The following is a 21,674-nucleotide window of genomic DNA, read 5'->3' on the forward strand; positions in this document are numbered from 1 at the left end:
AAACTGATGAAAGTATGAAAACTATTCCATGAGACCAGAAAAGCAGAAAAATACAATCCTGGAGAACAACAATATAGGAAAGATGAATGGAGAAAGAGGGGCTGATTATGCAAATCAAGAACTAGCTGGGGATTTAGGAGGAGAGACAAGAAAATGAAAAACAGGTGCTGAAGCCATGATGAGATTAAACAGGACAAATATTTAAAATAAATCCATTGGATTTGGCAATTAGTACATTAACAACATCATTCTGAAAGTGGGCTTGATAAAGCCAGATGAAGGTGAGGTAGCCATGAAGAAGAGTGGATATTAATCAACATAACATTGCCTATTAATATCAATATTTTGATCAATATCAACATTATGTTAACTCTTTAGTAGTCAACATAATTATTGCTGCTCTTCAGGTCAGGCTCCTAAGCACATATAGAGATTTCAACAGAGTTCCTGGTACCATGTCAAAAGGTTTTGACCATAAATTGTGATAAGTAATCCAGAAGAGATAACATTTTAAACAGTGCTTAATTAGATTTAGCTCTTTCCTTTTTTCTGCCTGTCTTTTCATTTAACAGCCATATTTTGAGAGTCACTGTGAGAAAAGATGCCTCTTCTGTAACAGTCTCAAAGTAAAGAGTGACCTAGGTTCAGAGAGGGTGGAAAATGGAATATAAATCCTCTGAGGCTAAAAAGATGGTACCTTTGAATCGTAAGAGTCTCCCTAAAACTCAGAACATGACCTTCACCTTAAAGCATGTGGCTCTCTCTTTAACTCAGTCTGGCTATGAAATTTCAGCATTAAGTCGTACAGTGGATTTAGTAGTAGCACAGGTGATGGCCTTTGACTCTTTCTCTTTCCCAAGTCCAGACACTGGTTACTTCTCACCTCTACTGCCCTCCCAGAGTCAGTGCTTTATTATTAGGCTGGGGATTGTAGTTGCAGATGTCATTCTCCAGGTGGCATAGGCTGAGCTCCTTACAAGAGCTCTCCCAGGTGGGCTTTCATCTCAAACTCACCAGCTCTTGCCTTCATGCCTGTTCTCTGGGTAACTTCTGAAGCTTTTTTCATCACCTGTTTCCAAGTTCCATTCATGTCCTGATCTGTTCACAGAGAGGCAGACCTTCAAGGAAATGTTTAGATGAGGAGAAAAAAGTGAGAGGTAGAGAAAGAAGAAAAACCACAAAAATTATTTATCACTCAGGGGTGAAGTCTTCCTCATAAGCACTCTCCTTTGGAAGAAAATAATTTGGGGGAAAAATAATTCTGGAGACAAGAAACATAGAGATGTGTTGGGGTGGAAAGTGGGTGATAGAAAAGAAAACATGGAAGTCAGAACACCCCAGGAATTATAATTCTCCTTGTGATTTATAAGCATTCATCAGTGATCTATCAGCTTCGTGTCCCTGGGGAAGGGGACCACTCCATTTCCTTCACCTAAGATGGATCTGCTTGATAATAGGTACTCCTTCAGTTTATAGCTGCTATAGTGCCCTGTTTCACATTTGAATCCACAACATGTATTTAAAAAATAAAGACTTCTTTTGTTCTTTATATTTATCGGCTTTTATTTCTTTTACATCTACCTCTACCTATAAAGGCAATGTAGACAGTAGAGACCTTTTCTAATGGCAGCCCTGCTAGACAGTCTCATTACCTATTTACTTACACACTTACTGTATGTTAACTCTGTTATATCATATATATATCTATTAATTATCATATCTTAAAGGGCACATATTTGATCTAAATTATATCTGAATGAATATAATGATGAGTGATATTATAACATGGTTGTACTCCAGTGATTGCATTTACATAACATTGTAAATAATGAGACTATAAAGCAAGGGACTGGATGAGACTTATGGAAAATAGTCTCTTGACTTTATAGCCATACCTCATATACCAGAATGCTCATCCTAAGTGCATTATAATTTATTATGGGCACTTTTATTTCTCCTTACTGCTGGAATGAGATAAAGAGTAAACTCTTCTTGGTACAAAGCACGTTTTTTTTTTCCTTTGAGAAATTAGCATAATTTTTATATTTACTTCATAATGACTTAGAAGGTAAAAACATTTTCTTTAAATAGTTGTGGAGTTGTTTTAAATTGCATAGTGAGTGAAATTTTTAACTGGAAATCTGAGCCAGGATTCCAAGACTAATTTTATTCTTTCAAAGGTACAACTAAAGGCAGGTTTTTTATTATTATTTTTTCTCCTTCGAAATGAGAGACATTTTTCACAGAGAACAGAGACTTATAGCAAGAATCAAAACAAAAGCAAGCTTTATAATTGTTTTGCATCCTCACTCAACCAAGTAGGGAGAAAAGAGGAGAATCTATAGTTCAAAGGAGAGCAATGGGCTGTAGATTCTTGCTACTTCGATGAGAGGATAATTGCTACTCAGGCACAGAGGAGAAGGAATGAGCCTTGTTGTTTCAAGAGAGGGTCCACAAAGTATAGAGTATGCTTCGTCTAATCTAGGAGGACCCAGTTCTGCCAAGCAGGTCTCGGTAGATCACAGAGTACAAAATGGACCTGCTATTGTCCTCTGTTCAGGCTCCTTGAAGAGGGAGCCTTATATGGGTTTTATCTGACTGCAACTCACATGTCTGCCACAAATCATCAAAAATGTTCCACAGATGGCATTGGAGCCTCCATTTCCCCTGCTGCACTGTAACCATGCTGCATCATGATCCTGCTCTGAATCTCATGCTTTAGAGGACCAACTATTGCCCAGAGGAACCAGACCCAAGAGAACCTAGGCTGGTAAAAGGAAGTTTCCCTATAGGTTCAGGTTATTAAGCAAGAGAATGAATTAAACAACAGTATCTGAAGATTGCTGGATTTAGCCCCCGTATGGGATTTCTATAGAACAAATGTCCAAGATTCAAATTATGAAAAGTGATGGGCCCCAAAATTTATCAGGCTCTTCCAAAGCTCACTGCATACTCTTAAGGCATTAGCCTGTTTAATAATCACATTCATATGGGAAGTAGTTATTATTCCTGTTTTGCTGAAGAATAGCACTGAGACTCTTCAGTAATCGTGGACACATTTAGGGCCAAGCACTGCTCTGTAAGTTTAAAATGAACCCATTTAAACATTACAACCACCCACTGAAGTAGATACTATTGTAGTTTTCATTTTGCAGATAAGAAAACCTAGGCACAGAAAAGTTAATCAAGTGTCCCAAGACCACAAGGAGAGTATGTGAAGGAGCTTAAAGGAAGAGCAGGAAACTGGATCCTCAGCCTAAACCTGTAACTGCCCACCATGCTGCCTTTCTCACTAAGTAATTTGCCTAAAGTTACTAAAACTACAGAACTTTCCACCCCAGCACTGATAAGAAAATAGGGAATCTTGAGTTATGATGCAGTTAGGATGATGATTTATTTTCTTTTTTTAAATTTTTTTTATTTATTGTTTTTAATTGTTATTTCCCCCAAAACATTTTTTTTCCACTGTACAGCATGGGGACCCAGTTACACATACATGTATACATAATTTTTTCTCCCATTGTCATGCTCCGTTGTAAGTATCTAGAGAATAATAGACTTGTGGTTGCCCAGGGGAAGAGGAGGGAGTGGGATGGATTGGAAGCTTGGAGTTAAGGATACAAACTATTGCTTTTTGAATGGATTAACAATGAGATCCTGCTGTGTAGCACTGAGAACTATGTCTGGATACTTACAATGGAGCAGGACAGTGGGAGATGATTTATTTTTTAAAGGGGTCGAGACTCTTTGAAAGAATCTGGAAGGGCTGTTTCCAACCACTTATAAATGTTCCTGGGACTGATCCAAACTCCAGCTGTGACTTGACTAGAAATCAGTTCTCTCCTGGTCTCAACAGAAAATTTTATCTCTTTTTAGAATTTCTTTTTAGTTTTCTTATGTAAATGTAGAGATGATACAGTTAGTGTGACAATAATAGGAAAACAAATTGTCTTAGAATTGATGGTTGAAATGTACTCAACTTTTAATTTTGTGGTTCTGCTCTTTCTGTACATGCCCTTCTCTTTACCTGTACCATCTGCATGGAACATGTGTTTATGATTCTTTAAGACTATGAACCTGAAAATACAGCAATACATATGTGTATGTGGGGGTGGGGTGGGGGGGTACATGTGTGCATCCATATAGAAAGGCATATATGGCTGGACAGGGTGCTCTCTAGTGATAGTAAGAGACAAAAAACATATCTAGGGAGGACTTTTCATTGATCCAGGTGTGACACAGGCTGTCCTGGCTTTGCCATTTGCCACTCTAAATCTTTTTTCTCTTATCATTATAATAGATAATAACCTAATAACAGAAAGAGTGCTTTGCCAATATAGCACATGTAAATAAGTAATGTAAATTGAGAATTTAAAGAAAGTAATGATTGATCAGAGAACCTGGGTTATAATGGATATCATTATACTCTATAAAGAGATAAAAATTTGAGTGACTTAGAAAAATCAGTATTTTTCTTATGGTCATCCCTATATATATAGATAGATATATGATTATTTCCTTTTTATGTACCACATTCTGCAATGAGAAAGTATAAGCATAGACATTGTTTTATATCTTGTAAAATGTTTCCATGTATATCTCATTTTATTTGGAGAATTACCCTAAGTAATTCTGAGAGGTTGGGGAAAGTGTCATGGGCCTCATTTTACTTATGAAAAGCTAAGATACAGAAAGGCTAAATGACTTAGCTGTTTTCCAATAGGAAATAGACTGAAGGCCAGAATTAAAATCAATTATCTTCAGGAACTAAACAATGAGTCTTTTATCCTAACATTCCATCACCAGTATACAGATTCCTGAGTCACTGTGACCAGGGATAAAGTCGCATGAATCAGGTTTCTGTGATTTACTGTCTCTGTGTTCTCACCCTCTCTTGAACCAGTCATTTCTGTGTGTGCATTTCCACGTGTACTTGCAGAGACTTGTAGCACATGGACGTGTGCAAAGGGTCTAGGGTCTACATGATCCTACCATGTAGATGCTGTCATTGTTAATTGGTGTTAGTTGGGCTAAACTTTGAAGATGAATCTAGGAAAATTATCATGAAACTAGGGTCTAGCTAGTTTCTAGCTAAAGAAGATGAAGTTTAAGAGAACAGACATGGGAGTTCCCATGTGGCGCAGTGGGTTAAGTTTCCAGCATTGTCACAGGTTCGATCCCTGACGTGGGAACTTCCTCATGCCCTGTGTGGCCGAAGAGAGAGAGAGTGTGTGCAAGATCAGACATGCACAAGAACAAGAGAATGAGGCCAAGAAAGAATGCAGTGGTCAAAGCCAGAAGTCAAGTGTGGAAAGAGATGAGCGAGGCAGCTAGAAAACTGAAACTTCTTATTGCAGGCAAGGAAAGCAGGAGTGCCTGGGGGTCAGCAGTGAATCCCACTTACTGAATTTAATCCTAGAACATGGTAATAAAGCAGAGATGATCAAAAATATTTAATAATTTAAGATTTTAAAATATGATTTTTAACCAATTTGGTAGTGTATTAATGTATTTGCATGCATGTTGCTAGACTTCATTATACTTAAAATAATATGATGAAATCAGACAATTGACTTTTGACTCAAGAGTATTTGGGATATTTCTGGTGCTTTACTGCATCTAATGGCACTTAGAATGTTTTCTGGTGCCACACTAGGGGTGTACAGCATTAATTTCCAGGTATCTTTCTTTCTAGAAGGAAATAAGTATATGATAGTTTTTCTCATTCACTAAGGGTGTTATTTGGAGGGTTAAAGTTATAAAGAATAAAGGACCAACACATTCCTGAAGACTTCCTACCCATTCATATCTTGAATCATTCCACATCTTCCAAAAGAGAGAGACTCACAAATGTGAAAAAATAATTAAACTAATTTTAAAAATAGCTTTCCTATGAATAAAGGCTAAGTATTTCATTAAAAAAAATCAAATTTGTTCAAACTGAGTTGATTCTCCCTTACCTGACCTAAGTATTACTGACCCATTTTTATATGGGGGTGGGGAGAGGGGGCAAAACACTAAGGTTAAATTATTTCTCCGGAATTCATTTAGGAAGCAACTAAGGTATAGCTTTCTCATGTACTATTAGTAATGTACAGGATTATATTGTTATATAATTAATATCTAAAATGTAACAGCAAAGGGACATGATTCATTAACTACTAACTTATAAACCAGAGTACTACTAGTCTTCATTGTAGTATCTCTGTCACAAACTTGACATATAATTCAGGGATTTTGCTGGTGGCTCATAATTAAAAAGCATATGCTTATGAAAAAAAAATTGCTCTGTAGATGTTTGACCTTTGCTTCCAGATATTTTAACCAAGAGACCAAGGTCTAACTCAGGGTTTTTCAACTTTGACCCTGCCAACATTGTAGATGCAATATGTCTTGGTTATGGGGATCTTCTTTACATTATAGGATATTTAGCAGCACCCTTGGCCTCTGCCCACCAGATGCCGGTAACAGTTGTAACCATGAAAAAAATGTTTTCAGATACTGCCAAATATCATCTGGAAGCACAAATTGTTCCCTACTTGAGAACCACTCATCTAACTGTTCTTTCTTAATTAAAGAAATAAAGCTCTCTTATCCATCCAGTTCCACTGCCCCCAGTCCTTATGATTAAAAAATATGAAGATAACTAATGAGAAATTAAGTAAAATGTATTTATTTGTTATTAATGAATAAATACCAGATTATACTCTTGAGCAGTAGAGGAAAGTCAGATGAATTCTAATACTAACTTGATATAATTTTAGCAGCCAGTAATGCATGTTGAAAATGAGATCTACCTAGTAGCAATTGTACAGGCTTAATATCTGTTAGGTGTGTATCACTTATATCAAGGATACACTGTCAGTAAATATGCTATTAAGCAATCTACTGGTACAAAGCAAATTTAGCAGTTATTTTCTGCTTCCAATTATATTCATCGTTTTGGAAGCACGATCCCCAGACTTAATGCACTATGAGTGAAATTGTCAATATACCCGTTGGTATCAGTGTGCATAATGTACTTGGTGTAAAGTATTTGCAGAGATCCACTGCTTGAAATTTTTATGGGTGCATTGATTTTTTTGTGACAGTTTTATGGATTCAGACATACTGAACAGGGAAGATAGAAATTTGTTTGCTTGCCTTTCCTGTTATTTTCTAAGTCATTTTAAAAAAATCATAGGTTCATAGTTAAAGTATGTAACCCACCTCATATTTGTGGGTTCATGCTTAAAGTGGTCAACTTACTAAATATTTATCTAGTGCTTTATGCTTCTTTTCACTGTTTTTCACATGTGATATAGATTATTTAATTTCCAGGGATGATCTTTCTTCATAATGAAAAAGAAACACTGAGCACACTTTGTTTCTCTCCTTTGCTTTCATGATAATGCCACACTCAATAATACTCTGTAATTTTTTCCTTATGTATCTGATGATTCTAATTATTTCTTAAGAAAAGTTAAAATAGTTACCCATCTACCCTGCACCTATTAGATTGACAAATATTTGTTAATTGATCTAATAGCAGTGTGTTAAATTATATTAAGTTTATTTATTCCTCATTTCAGCGAGTGCCTACTTATTCACAGTGGGTTGATACTGTTGGCTCCATTAAGCCTCCATAGGCAAATTCTTGGAGGGTCACTCTCATTCATGAGCTTATGAGGAAAGATGAGTACAGATAACTCAAATGCAGTGTGGAGTATAAATGCGGTCATAAGAAGGAGCCAAGAAAAAGGATGGGACACTAATGAAAGAAGATCTCTTAGAGAGGTGACATTTTGTACTCTATCTCCATGTCCTCAGCTGCCTGCCAGAGTGGAAGGAACTTCTCTGCTTTCTTCTCTTGGCACCAACACCTATTCTGTCTCTCTTTTTTAAAAAGTTTTATTGGAGTATAGTTGACTTACAATGTTGTGTTAGTTTCAGGTATACAGCAAAGTGAATCACTTATACAGACACCTGCTGTCTTTCATCATGCAGTCCTTTCTAAAGCCTGGAATGATTTGCACATCCTAAGCTCCCAGAGGAAACAGTCTGTTAAATATAAATAACATGTAACACTTACAGATTTATAAATTTGTTTCTTAACACTTATCCTGCTTTGGCCAAGGCTCATTTTGAAGATAAAGTCATTAGGTATCTAGTTTTGAACTAGATTGTCTAGTATTAAAGCAACATTCTGGGTAGGGATAATTTATCACCTTATTATAATGGCTTGGCATGAGAATTCTCCTTTACTCCACAGGCATACCTAATGCACATTTAAGCTACCTACCTGCTAGATGCAAGCTCATGATGCTTACTGGTCAGTCAGTGCATGCTGGAACCTGGACCTGCGTTTAATCAGCATTTCCTCATTTCTGAATAGCTAGGCATTCTGTGACTATGCTATATGACTGGTTATTTTCACTTAACAAACAAAAGTTCTATAAATTGAGACTCTTACTTTGACCATCTTTTTGCTTATATACACTGCTTATAGTTCAAAATAGTTGCCACCTTAAATCAAGATTTAATCACTTTTAACATTTCTGAAATTGTGGAGTCTGGTTTTTTTTTTTTTTTTGCTCATTTTTCAGTATGAAAGTGCTAGCTGTGTTGCAGAAAGACTATTTTCTAGCTTATAGAGTCATTACATTTACTCTGAACTATTAACTATATAAAAAAAGAACCCATCCATATCTAGAGGAATGGTTTCCTTTTCAAAGATGCAACATTATGCCCTGATGCTTGGAATTGGCTAATCATACTACGTTAATAAAAAGTGTGTCTGTCTGTACTTGTGTATTCTAATGTACTTTTCACTTATTTGGAAGTAAAAGAGAAATTAAAAAAATAAATATGAATAAAAGAGAATGAAGTCATAAGATGTTATATAGACTGTCATAGCAAAATTTCCACATAATTTTGTTTTGGTAGATGTGTTTTATGGGTGTGGCAATTTTGCAGAGATCGTCAGTTACTTCTTTAGGTAAGACAAATCTGAACATTCTCTGAAACTAATTCGGAATAATGATTATGTTAATAATGATTGTAATAATGATTATTATATTATATATAATAATGATTATAATAATGATTATTATATATAATAATGATTATAATAATATATGTATAGTTTATATTATATATAATAATGATTATTGCATTATATATAATAATGATTATTTTAACTTTCCCATGGACAAAAGTTGCTAAAGTGTCCAAAGGACCCTAAAGACCCAAATTAGAAACTCTACCTTATATTGACAAGAAAATTTGCCCAGTTCATTTGTGGATGTTGTAAGGGCATAACTGTATGCCCTCTTTCTGCCTTTATGACATTGTTAGTTCATATGACAGACATTTACCAGGATCTGTTTTGCACGACATTATTTTTTGGAGGTACTTCAGTGAATAAGACAAAATCTCTCTTTATTTTATTTATAGGCCATATGTATGTAAAATATAGCATGTTGTAATTTTTCCAAGATGAACATATTAAGGCCTTATTCTGGGCTAAACAGCATTCAGAATACACCTCTATGATATAGCATACCTAGTTACTGTGTTGTGTGGTGAAAATACAAAAAAATGCAAGGATATGTGATGGAAGATTTAAAATTCATTTACAGAGATGAATTTCCATTCATTTCAGCAGAAAAGAAAAACACAGTAAACCTACATCAGCAACTTTATTTATGATCTAGAAGATAGCAAACAATTTATTAATTGATTCATAAATGATTCTAATTCGAGACGTGTACCAAAAAGGAGAGAAATTTAATGCCACCAAAGAATAGAACAGGAAAAGTGAAACTGAATCTGGAGAGAAGCAGCAAAGATCCATGAATTTAGCTTTGACATCCCATTTAGAGAGGTTCTAAATTATTAAGCATATAATTAATTCCAATAATATCTACATAGCAGAAAAGCACATATTGAAGATACTAAATGATACTTTAATCAACCTATGTTTATGAAAATAAGTAGGTGGTAGAAGAAAAGAAAGACCTGCACAACATGAGAATTAAATTCTCATGTTTACTAAAATATACAGTTCACCCCAAAGTAGGGGGATAATGGGAAGATTTTTGTACTTAGGTGAGGTATTTTTAAAAGATTTGGCTTTTCTTCTTTTTTTAAGAGAGATGGGTTGGCTTCTTTACCTTTATGGTAGTCAGCCTGTGGCTCATGCATCAACTTCCTGTTCGTGCATGGCTGTTTTGACTTGAGAAAAAACCTGGTTGGAGTCAATTTGGAAAATACAGAAGAACATGGCATTTTAATTGTTCTGCTGTCATGCTCCTGGCTCCTTCTGTCCATCCTTCATGCCCCAGAGTGCTGAGCAGCTGGCTCTGCAGCTGTGAACAGGGTCCTGGACGATCTCCCTGTAGGGCAGACATAAATCTTGCCAAAGGGATACAGAGAGAAGATTTTTTTGCTTGATTTTTCCATTGCCAGATTCTTGCTGAAATTGAAGGTGAAAACCACACTCACATGAAGTATTTACCCCTTCTCCACTAATCCACATTCTTTACATCTTTCGAGTTTCAGAAAGAGAACCTTTTAGATTTCCAAAATAAGTTGTTCTTCAAATAGACATTTTTTCCCTTCACCTTTCTTGGAATGGGAACTTCAAAATTAGTGTTGTATTCATCTGCAATAAAAGATTGAATTTATTCTAATGTGACAGAAATGCTGATAGCAAGCAGTCTTGCCAGCAGACAGCATGCTGCCCTCAGCAGGTAGACCCAAACTTAGGCAAGATGATACTAGTTTTGATTTTCATAATACAATACCTATTTACTTACCCTCAGACCTGCGCCTACACTTCCCATTCCTAGGAGTGGGTATTCCAAACTTGTAAGGATCAGAAGTCATCTCTGAAATTCAGGCTGATTCCTACAGTGGTGGGGCATGATGTGGTAGATTCATGCTAAGACTTTAGCAAATACTAATGAAAGAATAAATGCAATTCAAACTGAGTAAATATATCACATTATCAATCATCTAATTCTCAAAGTTACTTAAACAGATGGAATTCTGTGTGAATGAGCTTTTTCTAGACAAGAAGAAAATAATCCAGTGGGAAGTCAATACTCATTTAACTTGACTTGCCTGTGTTACTCATTCTAATTGTTTATTGCCAAACTGGGTATAATATGATGATATCTATCTATTGGATGGCAATTAGATCTTAAAAGAGAAATAGTGACAATATTCAGGACTCTAAGAAATGGCATCATCGTGCTTTGTCCTGCACATAATTATTTCTCTTGATTGGTCTTGTTGAGTCCAGTTGTGTGGAGGATGACTTGCAGATACAGGTAGGGCTAAGGCTCTAATGGTGTTATTCTACTTTGCCAGGTGCGTTGTAGAAGATAAGAACTCAAAGGTGGCCTGGTTAAACCGTTCTGGCATCATTTTTGCTGGGCATGACAAGTGGTCTTTGGACCCCCGGGTTGAGCTGGAAAAACGCCATTCTCTGGAATACAGCCTCCGAATCCAGAAGGTTGATGTCTATGATGAGGGTTCCTACACTTGCTCGGTGCAGACACAGCATGAGCCCAAGACCTCCCAAGTTTACTTGATCGTGCAAGGTAAGAAAAAAGTGAGAATGGAGACGTGAGGGTTGGGGGGACAGAAAATAATCATGATGTACAAAATTCTCAATTCATCCTTTCTGAAATCAAAGAACACTTCTAAGACCACTTCCAAATTCATTGTGGCACTTAAGCATCTATTTTCTCTCTAAAAGGATAAGCCTAACATGAGAGAATTAAGGGGAATGTAGAAAGAGAAGTCTTGCGCTGTGAGCCAGTACCCTTGGTGAGAATATTTTCTCCTTCCCTGAGTGTGGAAACACATAGAAAAGGCCACAGCTGTTTTCACAGGGACAGAATACACAGAATGCTCAGAATCCTGAGAAGTCCGCTTTATCATGCTGTTAAGTACTGGATGCTTTGCTGAAGACTTGAATTTTCTCTCTCCTCAATCTAAAGAATGTCACTAATTATTTGTTTTTATGATAGTAAATGTTATTTGGAAAAATAAAAATTTCCAGAGGGAGGCCTTGACATCCTCTCAGCTAGCTTTCTTTGTGGTTTGTATCTCTATTTAATGACAAGTTATTTGTGAGCAAATCCAGTGACGAGAGGATCTGCAAAGTCATTGGGGATGATCTGCATCTAGATTGGGGTTTCCAAGGGCACATCTGAGTCATGGTTTTACAGGATGAAAACTTTAAATGGCATACACAAGCCCCTAAACTATAGCTCTCTTGGGTCTCTTTCCCTGTAATTGCAGAATGAGAACAAAGCTGATCAGCTGCATGATTTTATTGCAAGCTAAGTCAAGCTACTAGCAGTTTCAAGCCATCTATCAGGAAGGATCTAAGCACTAACAAATATTAGGGCTGTGTTCATGTGTTCTTGATTTACAATTTTATGTAAATTTAATGCAAATTAGGCATGGCCCTAGGGCTCCTGTCAAGATGCCAGTGCAGTCAGTTGTATGGCAAAGTTTGACTGTAGCTTCTATTAATGTGTTATGGAATTGATTATTGCAGCATTTAAATTATTGCTCTCCCAAGTCCTCTGATTAATAGATTGAAACCAGAGTAAAACACATCAGAGACTGCCTGGTGGAGGGGTGGTTTAGTCATGTGACTTCTATCTTGGTCCATTTGCAATGGCTGAGTGTTTCATTTTATTGCTTGTAAAAGGCATATCTACTGACTTGCAAAGTTCCTATCACAGCCAAAACATAGGTTGCTGTCCTAATAGTTCAATGGAGAACACTTGAGCTCCATAATAAGACACACCAGGGTTTGGATCTCAGGCAGCCCATTTAAGTGTATAAACATAACTTCAGATACATAAAGACATAAATGGATTGACTTACCAGCTCCCTCGAAACACAAGTGCATACACACACATCCGCACACACTTCAAAACAAAAGAAGTTCTACCTCATTTAATGTCAGAGGGAGGGAGATAACTAGTTTACTTAAGGCACCTTAAAAGAGATGTTATCTAATGACCAGCTCCACACATTACGAGATTCGTACACAATTTTAATATCTTCACAGCCTTTAAAATTATTGGAAAGCCACTAGAGACCACAACTAGAAAATGTGTATTGTCCTATGTGGAATAAAATTGGGCAATCTGAGTATTACATTTCTTAGTTTCCAGATGAGAAAACAGAGGTTAAATTAAATTGAGGTTCCTTGCTAAAGGTCACATAGAGAGTTTAGCAAGTAGTTTGGAGCCAAGCAGACGGGGAATCAACTTTGAAGCACTTTCTATTGGAATGGAAATCTTTTACTTATGACTTTAAGAACTACCAGATTTATATTTGTCTGAGATCTTAGTGCCAAATGACCAAAGCCTTTTCCCCCTTTTTTCTTATTCATCTATGTACTTTTTAGCTACAAACATAACCATCTTGAGAGAGTTAAAGCTAGAACTAGGTTAAATCATACTGTGTACACAGCCAGCCCATGTCAGCTCAACTGAAAATAACACAGTATTAACTTAATATTAAGTTATTAAATTTAACTTACCATTAAGGAATGGAGAAGAACATACTAAGTGCTAAGCATTTGTTTAGTATCTTGTTTGATTCTAATATTATTTTAAGTAGGTGTTAACAACTTTATTATAAATATGAAAAAATGTGAAGTTCAGAAATAATAAGGAGACTGCCCAAGGCTGCCTGTTGGCTGAGGACAGGGTTTCAAACCCACGTCTATTTGATTAAAAATATTACTGTATTTTCTTTTTAACCATATTGCTTTAAAAGAAAAAAAATGAGCAACAAAGCCTGTACTTGCAAGGACGATGATGAAAGGTCCCCTCCTTGAGCCTGAGTTACTAAAGGGGATTTTTTTGGACAATTATATGGATGTTGGCACTTGATATCCGGCACCAGATGGCTGATTCATTTCCCCTTAGGATGTTCTACTTTGTGATTATGTCAGTGATTCCATCCCTTCATGCTGTTTGTTCATGCTGCTGCCTACTCCATACCTCAACTCTACATGTTTTCACCACATCAAAGATGCTGCTTCTAGGTATGGCTGGCATCCTTCTCTCCTCCGATCCCACAGCACCTTCCTTCAGACTACAAAGATCTTTGAAATTTTTCAAGTTCTGCCTTTCTCACTCTCAGTGGTTTCTGCAAATCCCACTTAACTGATCCTTAAATAAGTACTGTATTCTTTTCCTTTGCCCAATGGTGAGGCACCTTTGTGTCAAAGATACAGGACATCACTAAAGAATAGTAGTCATGAACGTGAGCTTTGCAGTCACACTGCCTACTTCAAATCTCAGTTATTCTTCTTGCTACTTAAATAAAGTTGGGGGTAAACCACTTAATTTCTCTAAGGCTGTTTTGTCATATGTAAAATAGAGATAAAATTAAATATTTAAACCCTCTTTAATGAATTATAAGGATTAAACTAGATGATCTAGGTGGGCCCCTAGCCTGGTGTCTGTGGATCCTGTGTTCTCACCCAGTACAGTGATGATGATAGTGATGGTGATGTCCACAATGACGACACCCACTGTGACAACAGCCGCACTGCTGCTGCTGCTCTGTCTCTCATGAGGCTCAGTCTTCCCCAGGGTCCTGCCCAGAGGCCAGCAACTCTTTGAATCTTTCCGCTCTTTGTCTGTTAACCTTGTGGTAGGCTCTTTCAGCTGTTGTTTGGGTCCCTCCAGTCCACTGTCTTCAGTTGTCCTTTTCCCTAGCATCCAGTCTTTAGCTTTACTTCTTTAGGATTCTAATGAGTCTTAGACCAGTACCACTTTAAGTTTTTAGCTACATTCATTAAGCATGTCTGAGGATGACATGCAACATACAGCAGCAACACATAGAGAGGTTGTTAAGTTCAATTTTAGATCGGTGGTGCTCCTGCACCTCAGAATTTCTGATTAAATAGTTCTGGGGGTGGAGCCTGATTATTTGCACTTCCAACACATGCTCAGTTGATACTGATGATGCTGGTACAGGGACCATACTTTGAGAACCACTACTTTAGAAGAAGTTTATACCTTAAGAACAGCTGGGGGAATAATCCTGCATAATTTCCTTCACTTTTAGATAGTGTTACATCCCTGAATATTCCTAAAACTAATCTTGGGATCAAACAGAAAGGGTGGATTGACAGATACCTCAACTTTTAAGATAACATCTTAGGCGCTCTAAGGTTTTTAACCTAGCCAAGTCCTGCGGAAAGAAAACCTCCTCTCCCCAAACTGTCCACTTTCAGGTATCAAAGCTGAAAAAATAAATGGTTGAGACATAAAAACTGCTCTAGACTTCAAAAATCTCAGCTTTATAAATGTTTAAGTGTTTCTCCCCCTCACATTTCTCCTGCGTCCCATTTTTCACCTGGGACCTTACTCTCCTTTTATATATTCCGACCATGTTAGTGACTTTTCAACATCTCCAACTTTTTTGTTTTGGTGGTTTTTCAGAGAGAAAGTAAGTTTTGGGTTTTTTTTATCAGTTCATGAGGGTCATTATACACAAAATAACCTGTGTTGACATAAACGTGCTGCATGGTTCACTAAACTCAATCTTTAGCTAAATGATATCTCCACACATTTCTTTGTGAGGTACACAGGTGAAAATTTTGCATCAGCAAAAACGCAAATTAGTGATGACTTTTGGGATCACTTGTGATTAGTGATATTAAATGTGATTAGTGATATTATATTTGAATAGCCAAAGCTATTCAAATATAAACATTTGAGTTACCCAATAAGTGATAGAACCCATTTCTGAAGCCAGATAATTTGGTTCGTACACTACCTCCTTCATAGATTCCAAGTTCAAAGATTAAGAAAACATCACCCGTAGAGTTCCTATTGTGGCTCAGCAGGTTAAGAACTCGACATAGTGTCTGTGAGGTTGTAGGTTCAATCCTGGGCCTCCCTTGGTGAGTTAAGGATCTGGTGTTACCACAAGCTGTGGTGTAGGCCTGCAGTTGCAGCTCTGATTCAACCCCTAGCACAGGGAACTTCCATATGCTTCAGGTGCGGCCCTAAAAAAAAAAAAAAGAAGAAGAAGAAGAAAGAAAACATCATCCTTAACTTCAGTAAAATAAACAGATTCCTCTGACATCATTCCTGTTATTGCCATTTCTTCTCTAAAGTTTACCTTCCTATGATTGCCTATTTTTTTCTGATTGTGCCTCAGGTGGAGGTGCTTGTGTTAAGGCAGTATTTATCTGATTGTTGCAAAACCTGCAAAAAAAAAAAAAATCAGCAGTTTGGTTTATTGTGCTTTTCAAAATGCAGATTCCTGAGAACCATTCCCAGAAAAATTGAATCATAGGTTTTGGGAATGTGGCCAAAATTTGCAAATACTTTATGCTCTGCAGGTGATTCATGTACGTGGAAAAAACCAGGAACTACTGTTTTAGAAATCTAAGCAATCAATGAGAGGGATTTGCTGCAGCCTGCCTGCTCATTTTCCTGCATGGCATGGAATCAAATTATATCTAAAACTCTGTGAAGGAGGTACTAGAGGCTTGCAATAGAAATATTAAATGTAAAATAAAATAAACCAGTGTACTCATCGAAAACAGAGATTAATCTCATCTTCTTGAGCTCTGGTAATAGTGGCTTTTAAAAACAAGATTTTTTTAAACTGTAACATTGAAAATCTCCACCTGGATGTGAATACAAAGGACATATGACAAATGATATTTTTTGTGATATTTTTAAAAATGTGAACCTTGTTTTTAAATATCTCATTCACCATACCTTATTATATTTATCATATTTTCAATTTATTTATTACATTATTCTTTAGTTTGGTACCTGTACTAGAGTGGTCATTTCCATGTTGAGTGTTTTGCTTTCCTTTTTTGCTGTTCTAATTTGGTTAACATTGTTTATGAAATGGCCTACTCTGCAAATTGGAGATAATTTTTAAAACCATTTTTGAATTTTTGAAATGTATTTATAAGTTAATATCTAAATTTCACCATAATATTAAATAGAATCCTAGAATTTTTTCTCACCAAAAAAATTTTTTCTCACCCTGGCATTGCTCATGCTTCAGGTATCTGGTGCGTGAACTGTGGTGTAGATTGCAAATGCAGCTTGGGTCCCACGTTGCTGTGGCTCTGGTGTAGGGCTGCAGCTATAGCTCCAATTCGACCCCTACCCCCTAGCCTGGAAACTTCCATGTGATGCAAACGCAGCCCTAAAAAGCTATAAATAAATAAATAAATAAATAAATAAATAAAGTAAGCCGTGTAGTGTTGGGTTGAAATTGGAGTTATTAGTGTTTTAATAGATGATAGATACCTAGATAGAAAGAAACCTATATGTAAATGTATCTGTTTATTTCCGAGCTTTGCCTATTGAAAAGACCTTGGAGCATTTACACCCTAGTAGCAATAAGCATATCATCCAGATGTTGATTTTAAGGTATCACTCTCCACAAAAAGGAAAAAGGGCTACTAGAAGAGATAGGTGATTCCTAGCTGCTGTGAGGGAGGAACGCTCTGAGTTTGGAGCATCCTTTGTGCCAAAAATTAAAGAAGTCCTCAGAGAAAAATGAGTTATGTCCTAAGTACCCAGAAGCTAACTTGAAATGGACTTTCAATGACTAATCCTGGGACAATTTAGGTATTGAACTAAACAATAGCAATATTATAATAGTGGTATAAATTAAACAATAATTATTAAATAAAGAGAAAATAAAACTCTGCCTTATAATAGAATTCTAACTAATAAATGTAGAAGGAGTGATAGAATTTGGCACTGATTGCAGAAATCATTCATTCAGGCAAGAAACATCAATAGATTAAAAAACTAGTAAGTGAAAGTAAATAGGAACTGAGCTTTTTACATAATCTCAAAGTAGTTCCCCATAAAGTATTCATCAATTACAAAGGGGAAAAAAAGAGAATGAAAGAGACAAAAAAGTAAAGAAATGGGAGAAATTGACATCCTGTGCTAAAGGATAGGATATGGTGAGCAGAATGTAGAATCTCTTCTGTAATATTTCTATTAAAACCAGAGTCTATGTATAAGAAGATATCGGGCACTTTGAGATGGAAGAGCATTCTATAGATATATTGGCCTGTTATTTTCATAAATGTCAAGGTCATGAAAGTCAGAAGAGACAGAGAAACTATGCTAGTTTATCATAATACGATACTAGATGGGATCTTGCACTGGATCATTTTACTAGAAATGATCTATTGGGGCAATTGGCAACTTGGATGTAGTCTCTGGGCAGAGTATATGGTAGTGCTTTGTATTATTCCTGTAATTTTTCTGCACATTTGAGATTATTTTAAAAGGAAACAAAAACAATGTTATTTAAGGTGAATAACAGGATTAAATATTAGCGAATAAAATACAATTTATATTATATTAAATTTGTATAACCAAGCAGGATTTTTCAAAGCATAATCCATTATAAAGAAATATATGAGACTGACACGCTGCCTACTGTGTTAAGAAGGCACTGACAGTAAAGAAATATATGAATAAAATATATACAAACTCCAAGAGAAAAATCATGAAATAATCCCAATAACCTACAAAAATACATATGATATAATTCAACCAACCTCTATTCTTCCTGGGTTTTTTTGTTTTTTCTTTTTAGGCCTGTATCTGTGGCATATGGAAGTTCCCAGGCTAGGGGTCAAATCGGAGCTGCAGCTGCTGACCTATGCCACAGCCACAGCAATGCTAGATCCAAATTGCATCTTTGACCTGTGCTGCAGCTCACAGCAATACTGGGTTCTTAACCCACTGAGCAAGGCCAGGGATTGAACCTGCATAGTCATGTATACTAGTCAGGTTCTTAACCCACTGAGCCACAATGGGAACTCCCCAACCTCTATTCTTGATTTTATTAAATACTCACATATTTAGTGAACTGAATATAGAGAATATCTTTTTTAACATGAAAAAGATGGATAGCATCAACAGTAATTAATTCAAGAATAAGGCAGGGATACCAACAATCATTATTGTAGAATTTCTAATTAATGCAATAGGAGAAGAAAATGAAAACATTTAGTTGTGGGAAAAGAGGAAAGAAACTATATTTCCAGCTACAGTGATTACTAAGGAAAAAAACCTCATAAATTGATGACCAAAAATATTAGCACTAATAATAGTTTAAGTTGTCCAGTTACCTGAAAAAAAGTGTAAAGTTAATAGTTTTTATATTTGATTATAATAAATACTTTTAAAATATACTATAAAATGCCTATTCACAAAGCTTTAATAATATAAAAGCATTTGAGAATAAATTAAATAAACAATGTGGAGAACCTAAATGCAGACGTTTATATAACTTTACCTGGCAGGAAAAAGGTTTTTTACTTGTTTTGTGTCTGGTTTTTTTTTTGTTGTTGTTGTTGTTGCTCTAATGGAAAGGAAATATTTCATCCTTGAATGGCAACACAAATAATGAAAAGATGATAATTTTTCCAAAAATAAATATAATTTCTTATATTTCTAAAAATTACTTTGGGGATTTTTGATTGAAATTATACTAAATTTATCAAATTAATTATAAAGAATAGGTGGGCATAAATAGCCAATACACTTTTAAAAGTTGTTTTATTGGGGCAGTAAGGCTTCTACTATACTTCTAAATATTAACATATTTTGTAAAGTAAAAACTATCAAAACAATGTATTTTTATATAAGAATGATTAAATCTGTGGATATAAGTGAAATGCATAAAACACTACCACATAAACTACATATAAGTTCCAGGTTTATTTAAAACCATGGAGAAATCAGAGTTCCCATCATGGCTCAGCAGAAACAAATCCAACTAGGAAATATGAGGTTGTGGTTCAATCCCTGGCCTCACTCAGTGGGTTAGGGATCCAGTGTTGCCGTGAGCTGTGGTGTAGGTCTCAGACACAGCTCGGATTTGATGTTGCTGTGTCTGTGGCATAGGCTGGCAGCTGTAGCTCTGACTGGACCCCTAGCCTAGGAACCTCCATATGCTACAGGTGAGGCCCTAAAAAGAAAAAAAAAACAAAAAACAAAAAACAAAAAAAACTTGGGGAAAGTATGATTATTCCAACAGATGGTTTTGAATTGAAGAAAAAGTAAAACATATATTTACTGAACAACCAGTCATGAAAGTTAGTACCAGATCCCTTAAAGATTTAAAAGCAGAGAATAAAGGAGAAGAAAAGCTGACACTTTCATATCTTCCTGTTGAGAGTGTAAATTAGTGGAAACTTGGCACAAGATAATGTAGGGACCTCTATCAAGTAAAGAAAAACCCTAATAGAACCATCAACAAATATATAACCAGAGTGAGGAGAGCATTCTTAGCATAAAAGCAAGTAAAACAGCATAAAGAAAAAAATGAATAAATTTGACTACACATATAAAAATTTCTAATTAAGAGGAGGGATAAAGTGATCTAAAAACAAAATATGTTTAGATCAATAAAGATGAAAAAATTAGTACAGAAACTGACTAAAACTGGTCAAAGGACATAAATTGCCAATTTATAAAAGGATCCTTGAAAATAGCAAACATCTGGAAAACTATAAAACCTCACTAATAATCAAGGAAATGCAAAGTAAGACAGCAATAAATTGTTATTTTTATCAATACTACTTAAAAAGAGTTAACAGAATATGGCTAGCCAGAATTGTCAAGTCGGTGGGAAAACTGCCACTTTTATATTTCCCTGTTGAGAGTGTAAATTAGTAGAAACTTTGCTTGGTAATGTAGAGATATCTATCAAAGTTTTTAAACTATATTTGTATCCTTTGACCTAGTATTTCCACTTCTGTGGATGTGTGGAAAGAAAATCCTCTGAAATGCAACATGGATTTTTATACAGAGTGTTTATCATAGAATTATTGTTGAGTAAATTATGGAAAACATCTGAAATATTCAGAGTAGGAAATGAGGAAGTGAAATTGGGGTCATTTTGTAAGAAGAAACACTATTATGATGGACTTTAGGATGACTGTCCAACATTTGAAAGTCTTCCCTGTGTTTAGGAATTTCCCTCCTTTCAGTATTGTTGGGATGCAGACATTACTATCCAATGTAAAAGCTAAAATAAAATCCAGATACCCTCAAAACCAGGGCTTGGACGTGAGATCCAGGCCTTGAAACTCCACTGCACCTACCCAGACTCAGAACTATCAATAGACATTATTTATACAAGAAACTGAAGAACGAAGAGAATCTATTCGGGCAGTTGGTGGCATCCATAGTGAGTTTATATAGGAATGGCTGTTATCAGTGATGTTTCACAAAGGTCTGGCTCTAGCACCATGTCAGCTATGCTGGAAGCTATGTCATCTCATGTTCAGATTCACCAGCAGTCATGCACTTCTCATAAGACTTTTTGGACATAGTTCTGGTTTTACACACTTCTTAGTTGCAATGAGAGGCACAAGAGAGCTGGAGATGTTTTCTGTTTCTTCCAACTAAAAAGTGATTTATGCATTTAAGCAGCCATTAATGATCATGCTTTATAAAACATGATTTATAAAACATTTTATTATATAATAAACATATTTGTAATATATGGTTAATTAAAGTGAAAGGTTACAAAATAGAATAATCTATAACCTTGATTTTGTCAACTATAATAAATATATAACTTACACTGTGCGCATGCATAAATCCATTGGAAAAGAATAAAGAATG

General features: G+C 35.8%; 1 protein-coding gene across 3 annotated transcripts in view; it reads left to right on the top strand.

Moving 5' to 3' along the window:
* The window catches only part of LSAMP (limbic system associated membrane protein), a 623,529-nt gene that overhangs the window by 327,240 nt on the left and 274,615 nt on the right, over positions 1–21,674 (top strand). For all 3 annotated transcript variants that reach the window (XM_047791769.1, XM_047791752.1, XM_047791762.1), the window contains exon 2: positions 11,356–11,588. In XM_047791769.1, the coding sequence (XP_047647725.1) occupies positions 11,356–11,588 (233 nt within the window). The remainder of the gene's footprint in view (positions 1–11,355; positions 11,589–21,674) is intronic.

Source organism: Phacochoerus africanus, chromosome 1 (assembly GCF_016906955.1).
Source record: "Phacochoerus africanus isolate WHEZ1 chromosome 1, ROS_Pafr_v1, whole genome shotgun sequence".
Taxonomy (NCBI): domain Eukaryota; kingdom Metazoa; phylum Chordata; class Mammalia; order Artiodactyla; family Suidae; genus Phacochoerus; species Phacochoerus africanus.